At 34.3% G+C, this 22142-nt stretch overlaps 2 protein-coding genes across 2 annotated transcripts in view; one reads left to right on the top strand and one right to left on the bottom strand.

Annotated features, from left to right (window-relative positions):
* Positions 1–22142, top strand: part of get4 (guided entry of tail-anchored proteins factor 4) — a 707996-nt gene that overhangs the window by 149587 nt on the left and 536267 nt on the right. The gene's annotated exons all lie outside the window — the stretch shown is intronic.
* LOC147841298 (VPS35 endosomal protein-sorting factor-like) lies at positions 64–20899 on the bottom strand. Its single transcript, XM_087275923.1, has 20 exons — positions 20762–20899; positions 20592–20685; positions 19281–19481; positions 18666–18712; positions 17851–17962; positions 17627–17743; positions 15926–15979; positions 14647–14727; positions 14493–14555; positions 12911–12996; positions 12448–12528; positions 11906–11969; positions 9707–9805; positions 9137–9214; positions 8532–8646; positions 5685–5824; positions 5442–5607; positions 5246–5364; positions 2242–2388; positions 64–343 (listed from the first exon to the last, which is right to left on the bottom strand). Exons 2-20 carry the CDS (start codon positions 20649–20651, stop codon positions 245–247), a joined length of 1929 nt encoding a protein of 642 aa, XP_087132049.1. The 5' UTR covers positions 20652–20685; positions 20762–20899; the 3' UTR covers positions 64–244.

The raw sequence follows: 22142 nt of genomic DNA, 5'->3' as shown, positions 1-22142 counted from the left end.
TAACGCATGGCCACTTAGGACTTCCGTAAAACAAGTGCAAAGATCATAAGGAAATAATGAGAGTTTTTAATAGATAAAGTCTTTTATTTTGTCACAGAAGTTAGTAGTTTAGATGAACGCTAAACTATGGGTTAGTTTTAGTAACCATTTAATAATACTTGATGTGAATGTCATGTAGCTGAGTTAGTTGACATCTGAGTTTTTCTGCCAGCCTGTCAGTGGAATGTGAGCATCTCTGGTAGCATCAGGCTCGGGACTGCAGTGACAGACGCGCTGTCATGTCAGAGAAATGGCTCATGTCAGTCTGCTGCGCCTGATGTTTGATGTGTTCCAGAGTCCGGACCTGCATTAGAACACAGAAAGAGAGTTTAACATAGATCTGACACTAAATGCCAAAGCTAAATACTATCCCCAGGTATGTACTGTACTAATTTTGTGAAGCAAAATACCTAATATTGAGTACCTTTTTCCTGCACATTTTTAATTTTGAACCATATTGGAGATGAAGTATTATATTAATGTTCTTATAAGTATTATAATTAGCATAAATAACAAAAGACTTTCAATACTTTCAAAAAAAAGAAGAAAAAAAACTATTGTGCGAGACAGATAATGGCAGCCAGAAGAGAGAACCTGCTTTAAAAACACCTTGCATAAGCGCAGTTTATTTTAATTTTTTTGTACTGTCATGCAAAGCTGATATAATTCAAAGTAAGTACAGCTTAATAATTTAATTCAATTCAATTTGTTTATTGTCATGAGCACAGTAAGGAAACAAGTTTCCCTGTACAATGAAATTCTTATTTTGCTGTCCACAGTTAAGTCATACACATAATATACACAACACATCATACACATCAAACACATATACACATACAATATATACACAGAAGTGACAAAAGTATAATTATGAAATGTATGTATGTATGTGTTTGTGTGTGTGTGTGTGTGTGTGTGTGTGTGTGTGTGTGTGTGTGTGTGTATATTAGTGCTGTCAAAAATTAGTGCGTTAACGCATGCGCTTAATTAGAAATATTTACACGTTAAAAAAATTACCGCAATTAACGCAGTTGCAGGTTTTTTTTACTTCCTGTTGTGGACGTGTTCAACATGCAAAGAAATATAGATAAGACCAAGGAAGCACTTTTTGAAGGCAAGTTTCAGTATAAAACAATTAATGTCGCATCACCAGGCTATTTAGAGCGATCATGCAAGTTGAATCTGAAGGGAGTCGCTCCGGCGTGTTGTGTGTGTGTCTGTCTGTGTGTGTGTGTGTGTGTGTGTCTGTGTCAGGGGTTAAGTGAGCGATGTATCTGAGTAGGGGCGTGTGCGCGCGAGATGTACCTGAAGAGTGGTGGGGGTGAGTTGCACGTGATATACCTGATGAGCTAGGAGGGATGCGGTAGAAAGGGGTGTGAACGTATTTAAGGACTGGGCGGGAGACGCGCAACTTCCAGGAGATTATCATATATTTGCAGACATCCGGGAGTCTCTGTGCATTTGCGGGATACTCCCGCAACTTCTGGGAGACTTTGGATGTCTGGACTGGACTGTCTTAGCAACTGGATGAATGTAAAGGGGGACTGAGCACAATTGTTTCTACTTTATAATTATTGTTCTCAACTCAGCAATACAACTTTACAATAAGTGCAATTGTTTGCATTTAATAGTTTGTTATTATTATAATTTTCCATTTCCATATCTGCAATGCCTGTATTTTGGCATTTTTTTGTAGTCCACTTAGAATCCAACTTGGAAATAATTTTTTTCTTTATTGGCATTGATTGTTTTTGACATTCAAATGGCATTAACATGCCTGTGTTTTAATTTCTGTAATAATTATGGCTGTCAAGCCAGGATCTTGATGGTTTATTGTGGGTATGTTGTTTACATGAAGAAATCTGTGTTACAAGTTAAACAAAAATTCTAACAAACAATTATATTTGTAATTGTGTAATATGTGCAGTGTAATACTACCCATTAATGCTCAACCCTGTTCCTCATGGTCATGTGATAATGACAAATGGGTGAATAGTACGTGCGAATTCCATTCATACTACAGTATATAGAACATACTTTACTAATAGCTATGAATTAAAGTCAAAATCAAATATAGGACCTACTTGATACTTAAAAGTTTTACGAGAAACGTTAAACAATTAGGACACGCTAATTATTTCCAGTAATATTTAGGATGGCCAGGATGAGAATTGGTTTGCATTATGTGTGTGCTGGACTTACGGATGTACGCGTGTCACAGATGCCGTGTTTGTGGCTGAGGTTCCACAGGTTGACAGCCAGCTGGTTGAGTTTGTTGTTCCGCAGATCCCCATGAGCCAATAGACAGCCAAACAAAGAGAAAGCCAGACTGCCCTGCCTGCGCACTTCCTAAAGCACACAAAGCAATGAGCCATTACACATACAGCTACACAAAATGATGAACAATCATCATAATATGACCGTTATGTTTGATTATTCTGACATAAAATGGCCCCAAACAGTATTTGGGCACTTTAAATGTGGCACCTGCATCTTACAAAAGAAAAATCCAGTAATATGATGACTGAGCAGTTGTGGTCAATCACTGGATTACTGCAACTCTCTACTAGCTGGGCTTCCAGCTAACTCTATCAAGCCTCTTCAGCTGCTCCAGAACGCAGCAGCACGAGTGGTTTTCAATGAACCTAAACGAGCACATGTCACTCCGCTGCTAGTCCGTTTGCACAGGCTGCCAGTTGCTGCTCGAATCAAATTCAAAGCTCCGATGTTTGCCTACAAAGCGACTTCTGGCCTTGCTCCTTATCTGCTCTCACTTCTGCAGATCTATGTGCCCTACAGAAACTTGCGTTCTGTGAATGAACATCACCTCGTGGTTCCATCCCAAAGAGGGAAGAAATCACTTTCGCTCACGCTCAATCTGCCCAGTTGGTGGAATGAACTCCCTAACTGCATCAGAACGGCAGAGTCACTCGCTGTCTTCAAGAAACGACTAAAAACTCAACTATTTAGTCTTCACTTCCTAATCTGCAATTGCCTCTCTGGATATCACACTAACTGTACCCCAAAAAAAAAAAAACTAATACTATCCTTCTTAGACTTTACAGACCTGAAACTTGCCTATAGCACTTATTCATTGTTGCTCTTATAGTTGTGTTAATTGCTTCCTTGTCCTCATTTGTAAGTCGCTTTGGATAAAAGCGTCTGCTAAATGACTAAATGTAAATGTAAATGTAAAATCACAGTGCACAATGAAATGGATTTAACTGGTGAAAGATACATACAAATGCACCAAAAAGTCAAATTAAGAGTAATTAACAACATTGTGGCTTGTTAAATATATACATTTTGCTCTGAATTACTAAATAAAGCTTAGATAAATATTATAATGGATAACTACTTAAATTATTTACACCATTAGATTTCACCTTTTTTTCTTCCAAATAAATCTTTAAAATTTAAATTTAACACATTGGGAATTTTAGTGTCTATTAAAACATACCAGTACAAGCAGACTAAGCACTGGTGATACTGGCGATGATGGTGCTACTGTATTTTGTAGAAAATCATGATGGATTTCTGCTGAAAACTAATATGCTGATAATAAAATGAACAACAACAAATAAAACTCAGTATGTATAAAAATATATTTTAATCATTTAAAAAAAAAAAAAACAATAATGAAAAATGAACAGAAATGAAACCTTAATATTTTATGAATAATATACCAATAAATTATATTAAATTATAAATTATTATTTGTGTGTCTTATATCAATGTTACACTTTGATCGCTTTTAGTACATAATGTATAAAAACACTTACTGGCCATTTTATTAGGCTTACCCTACAGGGTTGAACTCCCTTTTGCCTTCAGTCTTAATTCTTTGTGGCATAAAGGTACTGGAAATGTTACTCAAGAGATTTTGGTCCAGAGTTACGTGATAACATCATGCTGATTTGTCAGCTACCCTTCCATGATGCAAATTTTCTGTTCCACCACATCCCAAAGGTGCTCTATTGGATTTTTATTTGAGTACAGTGAACTCGTTGTCATGTTCAAGAAACCATTATTCGTGCTTTATGACATGTTATCTTGCTTGAAATAGCCATCAGAAGATGGGTACACTGTGGTCATTAAGGGATGGACATGGTCAGCAACAATACTCAGGTAGGCTTTGGCGTTGACAACATGCTCAATTGGTACTGTGCCAAGTGTCTAAGTGTGCCAAGAAAATATCCCCCACACTAGTACACCACCACCAGCAGCCTGGACCGTTGATACAAGGCAGGATGGATACATGCTTTCATGTTGTTGATGCCCAATTCTGACCCTACCATCCGAATGAAGCAGCAGAAATCAAGACTCATCAGACCAGGTGATGTTTTTCCAATCTTCTACTGTCCAGTTTTTTTGAGCCAGTGTGAATTGTAGCCTGTTTCTTGTTCTTAGCTGACAGGAGTGGCACCCCGAGATCTGCTGCTGTAGCCCATCCGCCTCAAGGTTTGACATGTTGTGCGTTCAGAGATGCTCTTCTGCATTCCTCAGTTGCAACAAGTGGTTATTTGAGTTACTGTCTTTCTATCAGCTCGAACCAGTCTGGCCATTCTCCTCTGAGGTTTGGCATCAACAAGGCATTTGCACCCACAGAACTGCCGCTCACTGGGCATTTTCTTTTTTTCAGACTATTCTCTGTAAACCCTAGAGATGGTTGTGCATAATAATTCCAGCAGATCAGCAGTTTCTGAAATACTCAGAGCAGCCCGTCTGGCACTAACAACCTTGCCACCTTCAAAGTCACTTAAATCACCTTTCTTCCCCATTCTGATGCTCAGTTTGAACTCCAGCAGATTGGCTTGAACATGTCTACATGCCTAAATGCATTAAGTTGCTGTCATATGATTGGCTGATTAGAAATTTGCGTTAACGAGTAATAACTATATTTAATAATATTAAACTAATATGCTAAAATTTGTCAAATATAAAAATCAAACATTTAAAAAATACATACTTTAAGTTTATGTTACACCTGTGAATTTACAAAACCAATATTTATGTTCTTAAGTTTATTTCAAATCATAATTTTCAAAAAATCTTTTTTGTTTGTTCCTTTTTATTACATTTGTTGTAAGATGTTCAGTGCTTGTTATATTTCCAAATCTTTGAAACTAATTGGATGTAAAACCTAACAAGTTTTACTATTTTGCTGTCTAACGTTGAGTAATGAAAAATAAATGATGTATCTGACCTCGTCTCGACCCAGACTCTTTAAATGATCCAGAACCTGCCCGATCAGAGTCTCACACAGCTTGTTGATCTCTGCGATGAACTTGGGATCTCCTCCATACAGAGTTTCATTTGAATCCACTGCAACAGCAACACAAATGTCAACAAAAGACATTGAGCTGCGATAATTATTAGAAAACCTCTCTGCATTCGTTCACCTTTAGGAATGGTGTAGAGGTAGCTCTCTTGGCTCATTGCTGCTAGTAATGGTAAAGCGCTGATGTAGACACGGACTTTGGCATCACTGTTGTCTTCCCAGGTGTAATCCTGAACCATATTTAAAAGTCCTCGCACCAGATACAGCACACCCTGCTCCGGATGATCCTACAGGAAAATAACACACATAGAAAAGTTTAGATATGGCAAAAAAATACACTTTAGGAAGTGTTAATGGATATTACCGGCACTACGAGCAGTGTGGAGAGGAAGTTGTTGATGAAGTCTAGCAGAAAGGATTCTGAGGATCGCTGTTTACCCTCAATGCTGATGCTGCGCGGGACTTCTGGCAAAATACTGACTGCTGCCTTTAGAAATGCGTCCGCTGAGAAACGGTTACAGAAATCAAATGTTTTTCAGTCCATATCAAATACATGATTAATCCTACTGTTGGCCATTGGATATTATAATGATAACAGTTGACTATCTACTTGACACTGATCTGAGGTCAGTTTTGTACAGTACTGGTCCAAACGTTGCAATCTTTCAGCTATTTTGTTACTATTATTGAAGATGACTTTTATGTACTCTAAAATTTGTCAAATTAATCAAAAATATAGTAATATCATGACATTATTTGTTTATACTTTTTAGCATCTTTTAAAAATAATCTATCATCTTTTTAATATATTTTTGCAATGTCAAAGCAAAGATTCAACAATCAACACTTTAGTTTTCAGTGTCCTCCAAAAATCATTGTCATATGCTGATGTTTAATTTATGTCATATTATTATTAGGTTCAAATGCTCCCTACTAATTTTGGAAATGTGAAATATATGCGATTCTGACTTTATAACTTGCAATTGCAACTTATTATTTCAGAATATATTGTCTATATTCTATTGTCAGTCTATATTGTGCAATTGTGACAATATACCAAATTTTGACTTTATAACTTGGAATTGTGACTTGAAAATTCAGAATTGTGATTTTTTTTTTCTCGCAATTGCAAATTAAATTGTGCAATTGCAACTTCATTTTTCAGAATTCTGACTTTCTAACTCACATCTGTGATTTCTCAGAATTTTGACTCTTGCAACAGCGAGTTTATATAGTGTAATTGTGACTCATCTCAGAATGATGACTCATTCATCAGAGTATTAGTAGATATGCAACAAATCCTCAACATTTAGGTTGTATATATTCAACAATGTTTCCGTAGATATGCAACAAATTTTCAACAGATGTTCATCAAAGTATTAGTAGATATGCAACAAATCTTCAACAGATGTTCAACAATGTATTAGTAGATATGCAACAAATCCTAAACATTTATTAAACTTTTGGTAAGTTACGTGTTACCAAAATAAAGTGTTACCCAAGTTTTTATCGTGCAATTGTGATTTCATATTTCAGAATTCAGAATTTCTAACTTTAAATTGCGATTTTATATCTCAGAATTCTGACTTTCTCAAAATTGCAACCTTTTATCTCAGACTTTGTATCACACAACTGTATTTCTCAAAATTCTAACTTTATTTCTCAAATTAATATAAATTTTAAATTTTTATTTTCTAGCTTAGAATTGATATTTCTCAGAATTCTTACTCAATATCTTGCAATTTGAAAAATAAAGTATTAATTGTGGGATGTTAAAATCGCAACTATTTCTCAACTTGCGAATTCTGACTTTCTAGCTCAGAATTGACACTCGGATTTCTGTCTTTATATCACACAATTGTATCTTTGTTTTTCAGAATTCTGACTTTCTAACTCATAATTGTGATTTTATATCTTAGAATTCTGACTTTCTTTCTTGCAATTGTAATTTTATATTACAGAATTCGGACTTTCTAATTTGCAATTGTGATTTTATATCTATTTTATATTCTGACTTTCTCAAAATTGCAACCTTTTATCTCAGAATTCTGACTTTGTCACACAATTGCGTCTTTATTTCTCAAAATTCTGAATTTATTTCTCAAACTGCAAGATATAAAGTTGGAATTCTGACTTTCTAGCTAAGAATTGAAACTTTTTATATCAGAATTCTGATTTTATTTCATGCAATTGAATCTTTATTTCTCAGAATTCTTACTCAATATCTCACAATTTAAGAAAGTCACAATTGTGTGACCTTACCTCACAATTGCGACTATTTCTCAAAATGTGAATTCTGACTTTCTAGCTCAGAACTGAGACTTTTGTCTTAGAATTCTCTTTATCACACAATTGCATCTTTATTTCTCAGAATTCTGACTTTCTAACTTGCAACTGTGATTTTATATCTATTTTATAATCTGACTTTCACAAAATTGCAACCTTTTATCTCAGAATTCTGACTTTGTATCACACAACTGGGTCTTTTTTTCTCAAAATTTTTACTTTATTTCTCAAATTGCAAGATATAAAGTTAGAATTGTGACTTTCTAGAACAAAATTGAGACTTCTTATCTTAGAATTCTGATTTCTATTCTGAATTCTTACTCAATATCTCACAATTTGAGAAATAATGTCACAATTGCATGACGTTACCTCACAATTGCTACTATTTCTCAAATTGCGAATTCTGACTTTACTTTCTAGCTCAGAATTGAGACTTTTATCTCTGAAGTCTGTCTTTATATCACACAGTAGCACCTTTATTTCTCAGAATTTTGGCTTTATTTCTCAAAATTTTTAGTGTACTTCTTGCAATTTTGAGTTTGCATCTCATGATTTTTTAGAAAGTCTCAATTGCGAGTTTGTATTATGCAATGAGATTAAAAAAAAAGTCTCAATAACATTTTTATAATTTTTTATTTAGTGGCAGGAATGGGCTACCAAGAGTAATTTTTTTAATGCACACATTAATTAAAGATATTGAAAATGTATCAAATGATGGCAAACACTTTTATAGTTTACAATTTTTTTTTAAATGTTTGTGTTTTCTGAAAAAAATGAATGCTGAAAAGTTTGCTTTGATATCTCAGGATTATTATTATTTTTAATCTTAACAATATTACTGTTTGTACTGTATATTCGGTTGAATAAATGCACCCTTGGTCTGCAAAAATATCTTTGAAAAGCAAAATCTCCAGCACCCACTTACCCTGGGACAGACACTGGTTGGCCAGCGCTACTTGTCCAGACAGCAGATAGAGGTTGAGGCGGCTGAAGATGTTCGTGAGGGATGGAATGGTGATGAAGCTGTAGGCGGCACATGCCTGGAAATAAACAAAACACAACAGCAGAACCTCAGACTATTATGGCATAAAACAATAATCGAACATTATTGTTGAGAAGGTCTAGATTATGTCTGTCAAAAACATCTCCCAAACAGACCACATTTCACTCCATTCAAAAATAAAACAAGTTTTGTAAAAGATTGCAAATTATATATATATATTTCTGTTATTGTTAACTCACCCTTCACTTGTTTCAAACCTTTAGAAATTATTTTCTTAAGATGAACACAAAATTGTTTTTGGAAACTAGTAACTATAGACTTGTATGTAGTTTTTGTTTTTCCTACTATGGAAGTCAAAAGTTACAGGATTTCAGCTTTTTCTTCTTTTGTGTTTGACAGACTCAAAGGTTTATAACACTTGAAGCAGAGTATGAATGCAGAAAAACATGTCATATTCATTAAAATTAATCGTACAAATGAGAAAACAGCATTTACTATACTGTAAACACGTTAAAGAGAACACTCACCCTGACAAAAGCAGCTGTTTTACGTGAGTGATTGCCTTTCATCACACGACCCGTCTCCATGGCTAACTGATTCACAGTCTGTAATAAAGACATTCATATTATCATGACAGACAGTCCCTCAGCACTCCATTAGGCAGGCAGCAGACTTTATAGCACGTCTCACATATTTTAAACCCGACTATTTACCAATATATAACACAGTTGAGACAAGCAATTCTAAATAATGTGGTTTATCCACTGTATCATAAGCAAACAAGCATTCATCAAGTCACGAGTCAGAAGGAGATTCTACAGATCTCTCAACAATGACATCATCAACAAGAGATTCAGATTTTTAGTAGAGATATTATTATATACAGATAGATGAAAACATCGAAGATTATTACCACATAGACTGGCATGATAATAAAGTTGTTTGTTGATGAAACCAATTTGAGCTAGCATTGCGAGACTTCTTACAATAGATGTTTCCACAGACTGGGGTTTATTAATGAATAAAAAGTAAATCCTTAAGAGTTAATGACTCTGTGATGTCATTCCTAAAATAAACCTTGAGGCAGAGGAGCTCACATGTATGAGGTGGATGATGACAGGCTCTAGATTACAGAAAGTCGCTCGTGCTTCCACACAGAAACTCAACTGCTGCTCAAAGTCCCTCCCAAAAGACACCTGATGGACACATGAAACAACATATAAAGAGTTAATTACTAGGGTACATTGGAGCTGTTATAGAAGCCAGTCTTTGCAAATTATGTTAGAGATTCCACTTGATTCTGACCTGAAGTTTTCTATAGTACTGCTCAAATCATTTGATATTTTACTATTACTAATATTGAAAGACATCTCTCATACACAAAAATGCTTTTGGCTGATTAAAAATGCAACAAGAACTCCAGTTTTTAGAGTTACATGATTATTCAGAAATCACTGTAATATACTAGCATGCAACAAGAAAACATTTTTATTATTATCAGTTTTGAATGCTGATACACTACCAGTTTTCAGTAAAAATGACAACAACTTTAGAGTATAAATTTTTTTTTAAATAAATTATTCACTTCTATTAAGTAAAGATTATTAACATTTATTATACAACATTAAACATTTTATAAGCATTACAAAAGATCATAATTCCAAATAAAAGCTGTTCTTTTTATTTTTTAAAGAGTTCTCCAGTTTTTGCAACAGAATAAAACATTTAAACAGTTCAATAATAAAATAGACTACAACTTTACACTGATTATTTTTCACAATTCAGATTTTCTACAAAATTTTCTACAAAAATTCTCAGAGGAAAAAAATACTTTCGCAATAAAAATGTGGTAACATTTTATTTTGATGGTCTATTTGAGTATTAGTAGACTGTCTGCTTAATATCAGTTGATACTGCTTCTTCAACAGAGATTTAACTGATTATAAGAAACTTTGCAAGTACATGTCAACTTACATCAACCCTAACCCCAACCTCACAGTCTACTTATAATTTTATGAGAATTAGTTGCAATGTAACTTAAATTCAACAAAGGGACCATCAAAAAAAAGTGTGACCAAAAATGTGGATGACGACTAAAAACAAAGTTTTAGAATTTGTTTTGCAACTGGTTATAACAAATACAATATTACACATAACTACTTTGTTATTGTTGTTTTATATGTTGCTAAGAAGACACTCTAGAAGATGGGTCAAGCATAGCTCCATTATTGTTGAAAGTAAAAAATATATATTGCTTTATGATCTTTGTTTTAAAGGGCATCTATGATGAAAATCATCTTTTGAACAGAACTGTGTGTACTGTATGTATAGTATGTCTACTTTCATATTGGAGTGATAGAAACACAATAAGTCTCTTTTTTCAAATTTCCTGAAGTTAAAACAGGACCTAAATGCCAGTGATTTGAAGGCCCACCGCAACATGACATAGGAGTGGGTTTTTTTCCTGTCCACCATATTGATTGACAGGTGCCATGTTTCCATAATAACATGTATACACATGTCCACAGAACTTTTTTTGGCAAATAAACTGGGATTAAAATATCTGTTCCAACTCTGTGGTTTTTATAAGTTTTATAAGTTTAAAATGTTTTCAAAACAGAGCATGTTTGTAATAAAGAAAGTAAAATGCTAATTCTTGATCACTATAATCACCACAGCCGCATGGTGTCAGTAAATGCGCATATATATATATATATCAGATATATATATGTCAGAGTGTGTACCGCAAATGGCATTTGTGTGAGACTCATCATTTCAGAAAGGCTTGAACAAACTTCACCAGATTGACTAATGAGCTGTATTTCAGCTTCATCCGTGTCTGTTTCTATCACTGACGGCTGTTTAGCTGACGTAACGCATGAGAAGCAGACACAAATGTCGAAACAGTGAGAAGCAGTTCATTTGGATTTAAAGCCACAGACTAAAAAAACAACTGTAGTCAAGACACCAAAATGGGAAGCTTTTAGAGGCTATAATAAATAATCTGATGGGTATTTTGAGCTGAAACTTTACAGACACATTCTAGAGACACCAAAGGCTTATCCTACATCTTGTAAAAGGGTTAAAATAGGTGTTAATAATAATAATAATAAGTAAAGACCTAAGAAATGTCTTTGTTTTTGTTGTATTGAAAACATACCGCACTACTGTGCGACTACTATAGAACAACACATTTTAAAGTTTGCACATGATTGCAGTTCTTAAAACCGTAAACTAGCTTTAAATTCATGCAGAGAGGATGTTTTTTTTAGAATTGATGCAGAAAAGTCACTTACCATACGAATAAAACCATTGATCAGCAGAGCCAGAGATCTTTTTTCATCATCTAAAGTCAAAGCACTAAAAACACAGAGCGCATGCAAACATGTCAATCTCTCCGATTCAGCAATATTAGTAAGTCAATGACATTAATATATATATATATATATATATACACAGTGGTGTGAAAAAATGTTTGCCCCTTTACTGATTTCGTATTTTGTTTGCATGTGTCACACATTAATGTTTCAGATCATCAAACAAATGTTATTAACTAAAGATAACGAAAGTAATCACGTCATACGATACACATCAAGACAAAACTACATAGCTCTGTGTGAACACTTTCAAACACGGCTATGAAGTTTAGTTTTTGTTTTCTGTTAACATTAATTTCAAAACTGCATGATGTGTTTATTTATGTTATCTTAAAATATTAAAGTATATCTTAAAATATATATGTGTTTGACTATCTGAAATATGAAAAGTGTGACAAACAAGCAAAACCAGTAAGGGACCAAACACTTTTTCACACCACTGTACAGTACAGCTCACTCACTTGACAGAGTCGTGCATGGTCTTACAGATGTGCAGCAGTGCGTTGAGAATAACCGGGTCTCTCGTTGGTTCCTGCTGGTGTCTAAACGAAGTAAGAAACCTGCTTAGTATAACCACATTTTAAGGGATAGTTCACCCAAACATGAAAATTTACCGACTATTTACTCAGCCGCAAGTGGTTCCAAACCTTTAAGGATTTCTTTTTTTCTGTTGAACACAAAAAAGAATAATAGTTTGAAGAATGTTGGCAGCCAGTAACCACTGACTTCCATAGTAGGTAAAACCAATTCTATGGAAGTCGATGGTAGCCAGTTTTCAACATTTTTCAAAATTTCTTTTTTTGTGTTTAAGAGAAGAAACTCCAGGTTTGTGAAAGGTGTTCAGTCAGAATGTTCAGTTTTTGGTGAACTACTTTAATTAACAACACAGTAAAGCAGAAACAGTATAGTGAGTGACAAACATACTTGATGAAGACCTCCATGATGGATTTACACACCTCCACCCTCACACTGTCTTTCTGGAACATGTCCAAAAAGGGCAGAAACTTCTCCTGCAATGATTAAAAATAATTGTTATAATTATATTACATTATTTTATGTTTCTGTAAAACAATTAAGAGTTCAATCTTAAGGATTTTGAATTGGCCATATGGAATGAATCTGACTTAAAAAAAAGAGTCACACAAAGAAATTCAACACAAAACACAGGAATTCCATTAGTAAAACTCAAATGTTCTGAGTTCTGACATTATAAATGCTAATGTCATTTATGTAGTTTATTTATATTATTAATTAATATTATGTCTAATCATTCTCTGATATGTAGTCTGCATTTGCTTGACATGTTTCTCTAAAATGTTCAATACAATAAAAATACAATCCCCAATGATTTATTTTCAGAAGTGAGCCGTTATAAATAAAAATATTTTCAGGTAAATTTATATGATTTAATCTAGCTAACAAGGTGAGTAGAAAAGATGTGTGTTTGTGGATATGAATGTATAAACATCTTATTTGTTAAATATCTAAATGATTTATCTAGCTTTGTATAAAACAAGGCTATCAAAGCTGTCATAAAACTAGTTTGGTGGCCACTTTCTTGGTGTTTTATTTGCCCGGTTGATATTAAACCATTTGATTTGTTATAACTCTATGCAGTATATCAAAATGTGTCTTTACAAAATAAATAAATACATTCATTCATTTCCCTTCAGCTTAGACCCTTTGTTCATCAGGGCTCGCCACAGCTGATTGAACCACCAACTTATCCAGCACATGTTTTACGCAGGGGATTCCCCTTCCAGCTGCAACCCAGTACAGGAAAACATCCAGACACTCATATTAAAAAACATACACAACGGCCAATTTAGTTTATTAAATTCATCTATAGCACATGTCCTTGAACTGTGGGGGAAACCAGAGGAAATCCATGCAAACACAGGGAGAACATGCCAGTTCCACACAGAAATGGCAACTGACCCAGCCGGGAGTCAACAGTGCGAACCACTGAGCCACCAAATTGTCATAAATAAATGCATTTTTAAGTTTTTTTTTTTTTTTCTCAAATTCACCAATTAATTAAATGCAGCTCATTTTGATTTCTTTTTCCCCCTCTATTTCACAATTCATTTGTAGCATATTAGAAATGTTGTATATAAAAAGTGTTGCATTTATTTAATTGACTGAATTACCAAAACAAGTATAAACTAATTAGAAATGTTAAAAGGTGGCATTTCAACTAAAAGTAATTCAATTTTTTTAATTTACATTCAATTTAAATTCTACTTTCTTAAAAGGAAAGTCCAGAAACAATATGTTGTTTTTTGTTAAAAGAGTACTATCTTCCTTCAAGTTCAAATAAGCAAAGTAACTCAAACAGGTTTAGGCAAGTAGAGGATGAGTAAATGGTTGGTTGCAGAATTTTCCTTTTTTTAAATACGCTATCTCTTTAGATATAGCCATATAGATATTGTTTAACAACACTAAATATATATGGAGACTGTGATTTAAATTCAATACTGAATGATGCACAGTTCTGTATTCATACCATCGAAAAAAGCATTGAGAAATCATGGAAGTAGGTGAGGATCTTCTTAATCACTGACTGCAACTGGAAAGAAACAAAAGAAGAGTAATGAAGTGCTCTGACAACATCAATGTCATATTAACTTTTTAATATCTACTGTATGTTTCTGGCTAACCTGTGGATATGCATCTTCAAAAGCTCTGTCTGGAGTCATGTGTTTGATGATATCAGCAAGAACAGTGTTCACCTCCCGTTTCTACAAGGAAGAAATATGTAATGGCATACTAAAAAAACTAAATCAGATTATTGTGTTAAATGTTAACCACAGAGCTCTACCAGATACAGTAGACCTAATTTCTTCAAATGATAAGGACATGGTGATGTAAATTATTTATTAAATAATATATATATATATATATATATATATATATATATATATATATATATATATATATATATATATATATATATATATATATATATTTTTTTTTTTTTTTTTATGTATTTTTTTTTTCTTTTCCTTATGTATGACATTTTGATTTTAATTAAGAATTGAAATAAAAGAGATTAAGGAGACCTGTTACGCCGAGTTCATACTGCATTGATTTATTGATTTTAACCCTGATTTTGAGTCAGCAACATCTTTTGAGAAATTGCCGACAAATGCCTGAAATCATAGGCAAATCGGTGCTCATTCACTTGATTAACAATCACACAATGCGAACTATCAAAGACGCAATTAGAGAGAATTGCTGTTGAGTCAATGATGCCCATGAAATATTTGGCATACTAAATATCTAGATACTGTGTAAAAAGAGATCTGATTGAAAATAACATTAGCGATCACCTACAGCCAATGAGAGAGCAGCATCCACTAGTATGTGTACCTGCAGGCCAGCAGGTACACATAGGAGATTGGGGGAGAAGTTAATAGCGTTCATTTTCAGTTTATTTGGACCCAAGAATTTGAGGAAATCTAGTGGAAATTTGGCACAAGCACCGTGTCTGTTTGACGTGTCATCTGAGCAATATCACAACCGAGATATAGAAAAATTTTCTAGTTAGTTTCCTTTAAAACCAGGTGAGCAAAATAAGTACATTTTCTGCCCCATGACATAGTTGAAATATATACTATGTGACCTTGCGTTGTTTCCATGTTACTTCTCGCGTGTTTGGTTGCGAGATGTAGTTTGGCCAAAACTGTCGGCGATTCTTCCTATTTGTAAGCCATGCAGGGTAAAACCCCCCGTCACTGATCCATTTTGCAGCGTAAACAAAGTAGCGACGAAACGCTGCCCCAGTCATGCAGTATGAAAACATCTGTGGCACGACTATGTTAAAAATCATGCAGTCTGAACTCTAGACTGTCTGAACTAGTGCAGACCTTTGGTACTTGTCATTTAAAAAAAAAAGTTAAAGTAAAAAAGAAATGTCTCTCATTAATAATATCTCACCGTGAAGTGACGGCAAGTGAACTCAACCCAGATCTCAGCACAGTTGATATAATCCTGAGTTACAGGCAAAATGCAAACAAAAAACAACATCATACAGTGAATAGATTTATTCAAATATATACTTACATGTAGTACACATACATGTTATATAGGATTGGGCAATATTTAGCCAAGATACAACTGAAAATGTGTAATCTGAGTGTTCAAAACAAATCTAAATATTGAGAAAATTGTCTTTAAAATGGTCCAAAATACTAAATCCTGAATTAAGTTTTAATATATTTACAGTAGGAAAAATATCTTCATGAAACATTATTTTTGTCATAGTTTGTCACATAACTACGTTTAAATGGACATCAGTAATCCAATTATTTACCTTAACCTAAATAAGGCAATAATATGATTGAGTTACTTTTAGAATGTTTCATTCATGTTCCCATTTTACATGTTTTATATAGATTAATGTCATTACGTCATCAAGATATCCAATTTTTCCTCCTTTCATGTAATTTCAGGTGTTTCATTTTTTTATTTTTTGACTTTAACTTCAATTCAGCAGTTTCACTTTCATTCAGAAACATTTCATTCATGTCCCAGTGGCAAACTTTGAGCTACTGGATGTCAGTATGAAGGACTGTTGGGAAAGTGTTGTTTTAAAGGGCACCTATGGTGAAAAATCTACCTTCAAGCTGTTTGGACAGACAAGGGTGTATATATAGTGTATAGACCATCATATTGGGGTGATATGAACACACCAAGTGCTTTTTTCCTTTTAATTTAACAACATAAAAACAGTGGACCAATTGGAGCGGTTTTCAGACCGACTTGACATAGGAGTAAAACAGGATATAGTAAAAGGTATAATGAAAAATCTGATAGGTGTTTTGAGCTAAACTTTACATAAACATTCTGGTGCTGCAAAACATTTATATTAAATCTGAAAAACGGGTAACCTAGGTACCCTTTAACGCAATTTTATACCGCATGCTGAATTTAAATAAAATTTCTGCATTTCCCAGGCAGCGTAAAAGTGTGTTTAGTGATGATGATGGCAGGTGTGACGAGTCTCCAGGAGCTCACTATGTGTGTGCACTAGAAGATATGGGTGTCTGTGGCCCTTTATTATCTCGGTAGCTGCAGAAAATACAGCTGACAAACAGAGGTGTGTTGATGGAATATCCTGTCACAAAATCGTATACGATGGTAATAGTTTAATTAAGATGTTTACGTGTCTGTACTGCATTTCAATAATGCCACTAAAATGGGAATACCATGCATGTTTTAATATGATTTCTGTTTAGATTATGACTTTAGTTAGATTAAGATAATCAAAAATCTCTGTTTACATGTTTGAATGAAAGACTCTTAATCAGAGTATTGTCTTAATCGTATTAGCACTGGTGTCCATGCAAACATACTAGTAAACAAAGTTCATCACTGTCCTGTAACTGTGCCCAAATTTAAGTACACAACCTACTGATTCACAACCTCTAATGCAAGGAAGCTGATTGAGATATACAGCAAAGAAACAACTCGTGATGCAAGCCATGCGTTGTATCTGGGCTAAACAATTGCATTTAAACACATTAAACAGATCCAAACTCAGCAACCAACTGATATCATGGGGGTGATAAGCTATCCCTGAATATGGTCATTGTTTCTGTGTTTTTCAAACATTTAGAGATAAACTGATGTGTTTACCCGTGGGCTGCGAACTTTAGTGATGACCTTCCAGGCTTCATTGAGTATGGAGAGTCTCTCGCTCTCTGGAGGGTCAGCACAGGACAGACTGCGGCCCAGAGATGCAAACAACAAGTGCTGAAAAGCACAGAGGATCACGAGAAGAAATTATGACACTGAAATTCAACAAAGTAATTATGCCCTGTTTGTAGCTTTGTTATTGGGTGTGTGTGTGTGTCAGTCACCTTGGGAAATCCAGCTTCATCACAGTCTTTGATCATGCCAATGAAGTCTGTTGCTCTCGTTGCAACAAATTCAGCCCGAAACGCCCACATGACAGAGTTTAGCAGAAGAGCACTATGGGGAAGAAAAGACAATCAGTGTATACTGAAGTGTATATACTCACATTACTCTATACTGTATATGCAGCAAACACTTTCTTATGAACTCCATGTTACAAGAACTCAAATGGATAAAACAAATATTTACTCGTAAATGTACCACAAATGATTGTGAACGTCCTGCTATTTAACTGTAAATGCCTCTTTGCACAGTTTTGTACTGCATTACGTAAAGTACTTCTATAGTCTGTCTTGGGTCAGATTAGAGCTCAAGCATGTTAGCCATGTATTGTTTAGGTTTTAAAAATTGCTCTGTTGATAGTTATGTTTATTTATTTGTATCACCATGAACACAAGATTCCGAGCCACTTTACGTAGACACATGAAAAGGAATGACAATAAAGCTCAACTTGACATGACTAAATGCACTGTAGATTAAGATGCTTGCCCATGTAAGCACAATGCTAAATGGGGGTAGGTAGCTGTTTACTAGTCCACAAAGCCCACCCATACATATTAATAAAAAAGTGCATGATTTTCATTGATCAGTAAATATTACATATACAGTGTGCCTCAGTGGTGAGATTTTACTTGTTATTGTTCTATAGCATTAAATACCATATGTTTGTAGATATTTAAGAAATATGCTGTTATCATGCGTTTATCTAAAAACAATGCAAAATTTTCCATTGAAAAGTGCCTCAGTGGTGAGATCTTACTTGTTGCCTAACTTCTTGCATCTGTCCATCATCTCAGTTAGCAGAACCTTTAAAGGACAAAGCAGATCAAACATATCTGATCATAAACACTTTGAAAGGCCCTTACAAAGCTTACAAGATTAAATTAAATAAAAAGTCTTTTCACATTATTTACTAGACCTGAAAAAATAGGAACTATCAATAAACTTTCAATAAAAAGGTAAATTTTTATTTCATATATAATGAATACATTAACAAAAGATTAAAAAACAATGCAACAAATGTATTTCTTATCACATAAGGGTAACTAATGTAAATTTTACCAAAGTAATGTGGAAAAGCCATGCCACCTTTGCTCCACATTTTCAGTGTAAAGTTGTTTGTTGTTGAACATAATTGTTAATATTTATTTATTTATATTTAAATATGTTATATAAAAACAACATGGATATAATAAAATACTGACTGAAAAGGAATACTTTAACAGGTCGAAGTATGAGTTCATCAGGTAGAAATATTTCACATCAAACTTTGAACTGATCTTAGCCTTAATAAAAATTAAACAACAAAAGCAACTGAACAATTGCTAAAACATTATGTGTGTGTGTGTGTGTGTGTGTGTGTGTGTGTGTTTACCTCAGGTGCTCTATATGCCACACACTGCAGGATCCAGTTTATGGCAGGAGAATAGAGAGTCAGATAAACGGGAATCTCCACTCGCTGCAACACCAGCTGATTCTGCACACTGTCACCATGAATCTGACGAAACGAGGCCAGCAGATCGAAGAAATTCTTATTGAGACTGTCCTTCAGATGCGGCGCCACCTCCATCCCCACCTAAAGAGAAAGGTAAGATTTGAAATCTGTTGTATCATCCACCATGTAATGCCCTGTTACCCCTGGTAATAAGATGTTGTATGCACGTTTTTGATTATTCTAAAGCAGAAAAATACCATATGTTTGTAGTGATTAAAAAACATGCTTAGTTATTAAACATGTTTATCCGAAAAAAAACTAAGCTAAAGTCAGTTATTTTCCTTTCAAAATTTGCATTCCATTTCAGAATGTCTGTTTTGCTCTGTGTAACTCTGCCCACAGCCAGTTTTCTTAATTATATTTTCAGCACTCTGGGTTGAAAAAAAGCATATTTCATTTCAGTCTTGAAAGCAAACTCAATGTACGAGGGAATGGCCGAAAATGTAGATGCGAGGCTCCAAAATAAGACACAGATATGGAGTTTAAAAAAATCACATGAGATGGTTTTTATTTTGCAAAAACAATGCAAATATTACAAATTAAAATATTAGCTGATCAGTTTACAATGATCATGAGGCATGCTCATTCCTGTTGTTTTCGTCAATCTGGCAACCTGTGTGTGTCGGATGAAAAACAACCCACTCCAATATTGTGAATTTGGACCGCAATACCTAGTTCAACCACTAGGTCAATCAAAACAAACCAGAGGTTGCTGCAGACCTTTATATGATTATGATGATGCATTTCCAAATGGAAAAGGAAAAGTGAGTAAAAAGGGAGTACTTCATTAAAGAAGGATTGTCATTCTACAGTTGAAGAAGATTGTAAGATTTTGTTTATTGATTAAAAAAATTTATTTTTCCTCAGTAGATTGTGCACAGATTAATTGTTCAATTTAAGATTATGGGCACTACTAAATAAACATAATAAATGTAATTTTTTTGGAATTTTGATTTCTAAATACAACAGGACATGTTGATGAAGTGCACTGGCACGATTTCATTTAAATTTAAATATAACACCTTCAGTTACGTAAAATAGGGTTGCACTGCTGACTTTAATGCCAATATGTTGTATTTTTCATTTTTTGAGTTAACTAAGCCTTAAAAATGACAAAGTTGTACTTTTTTTAGGTTGTAGAAGGAACCTGCCAATATACACTATTTATTTAGAAAGCATTATTCTTCTCACCCTGCATAAATAGGCCCTTGCATATACAGCTACCAGCGGGTCTCCTATTCCTCTGATCATGGCTGTTAGTCTCTGCAGAGTCTCCTGAATCCCACTGAAGGACAGAGAGAGATGACATCATCAGTGAGCTGTCAAACTAGCTGCATGAAGCCAAGCATGGCGCTACTTACTATTTTGTCAAGAAGCGGTTGCATTTCAGAAGAGCAGCTTCAACATATCTGTGCCAAAGTCAAGGCTTCACTGTAAAACTGCTATACATATTGATCATGTTTTTTTCACTCTTTCAATTGTTTTCATAAACCAGTATAAACATTGTAGGGTCCAGCCAGTTGGCCCAATGACGGTATCCAATGGTGGATGAAGGTTCACTGCATGTTCGGTCTTCCCAGTGCACAATGTTGATTTATATTAAACTTAACTCATATCTGACTCCAATTTTAGTATGAGATGGTTTAGAATATTAATATATTTATCCTCGTTTTATCTGACTCCAATTATAAAACATTGATAAGATTATTTTGTTTCCTTTCACATTATTTTAGATTATGATTGAATATTCTTTTGATTTGTTATTATACCTTATTTTCATTTACTCAGATTCCGATAGCATCTCGAGTCTTGCACCGGCCGGGTATACAATCTCTTACTACAAGCTTGTCAGTCTTGGTCATTAAACAGAGGCGATTAACCACTCTCCTAAGAAGGCAGAACACTACTTACTCAATTTAGGAGATTTTTATGTGGTCCCCATGGATCTGTTATCTACTAATTCAAGACAGAGTATTTTAATAATAATCGCGCAGGATTATACTATTGTAGATGAAGGCCTAAATATCCACATTTAAAGTAGTTTCAACAATATTTTGTTGTTCTAAATAGTTGGCCTTTTACAGTCCAAGTATACATGAAATAATGCCAATTTGTTAGTCGGATCTCTAACAACATTGAATAGCGTGCCACGCTGCTCCGTCTAACATGTTTTAGTCCGTTACTAACCTGTACAGTGGCTTGTAGTGCTATGGACAACAACATTTATCAGTGATAATAACACGAACTCTGTTTGAATCATTCAAAACATAACAATTTATTAGTCAGGTAAATGTATTATGCCAATTCAATCAGTCAATTCATAAATGATCAATACAAAACATCAAATTATCAAAGATAAATCCAAGATGAAAAAGATGCATTCCTGACTTTGAAATATACATAACATGGGGCAGACCCCATGTTATGGGCTGATCTGGTTAGGCAGAATCGCCCTGAGTTTTTCTTAGACCTTACCTTAAATAATCCAAGAATTCCCTCAAGGAAGGGGGTGTGTGGATAACAAAAGGCATTCACACTTAGTGGCACACCCCTCTCAGTGGTTCAAAAGATGCCTGAAGTTATATATTTATTGTTCTGATTATGTCTATTTCTGAGAGAATGAGACCATTGTACCAATCGCACTGAGACATTTCAAATGATATCAAACATGATAATTAAATTCAGTTTGGTTAATCTAAAACATTCAAACATTGAAATGACCATATGCGTGAGTTGGGGGGA

This window comes from Danio rerio, chromosome 12, assembly GCF_052040795.2.
Source record: "Danio rerio strain M-AB ecotype USA chromosome 12, GRCz13ab, whole genome shotgun sequence".
In the NCBI taxonomy this organism is placed as follows: Eukaryota; Metazoa; Chordata; class Actinopteri; order Cypriniformes; family Danionidae; genus Danio; species Danio rerio.
The sequence above is the reverse complement of the archived record's forward strand: the minus strand, read 5'-3'. Positions and strand labels throughout refer to the sequence as shown.

What these genes read in the sequence shown, in the direction of transcription:
- LOC147841298 (XM_087275923.1), bottom strand. Translation starts at nt 20,651, where the DNA reads ATGATCAGAGGAATAGGAGACCCGCTGGTAGCTGTATATGCAAGGGCC. An exon ending in TGCAAGAAGTTAGGCAACAA is followed by an intron (nt 17,963 to 18,665) that starts GTAAGATCTCAC and finishes TCTTCCCCATAG; the next exon opens with TGCTCTTCTGCTAAACTCTG. An exon ending in CCACACTGCTCGTAGTGCCG is followed by an intron (nt 5,608 to 5,684) that starts GTAATATCCATT and finishes ATTTTCCTGTAG; the next exon opens with GATCATCCGGAGCAGGGTGT.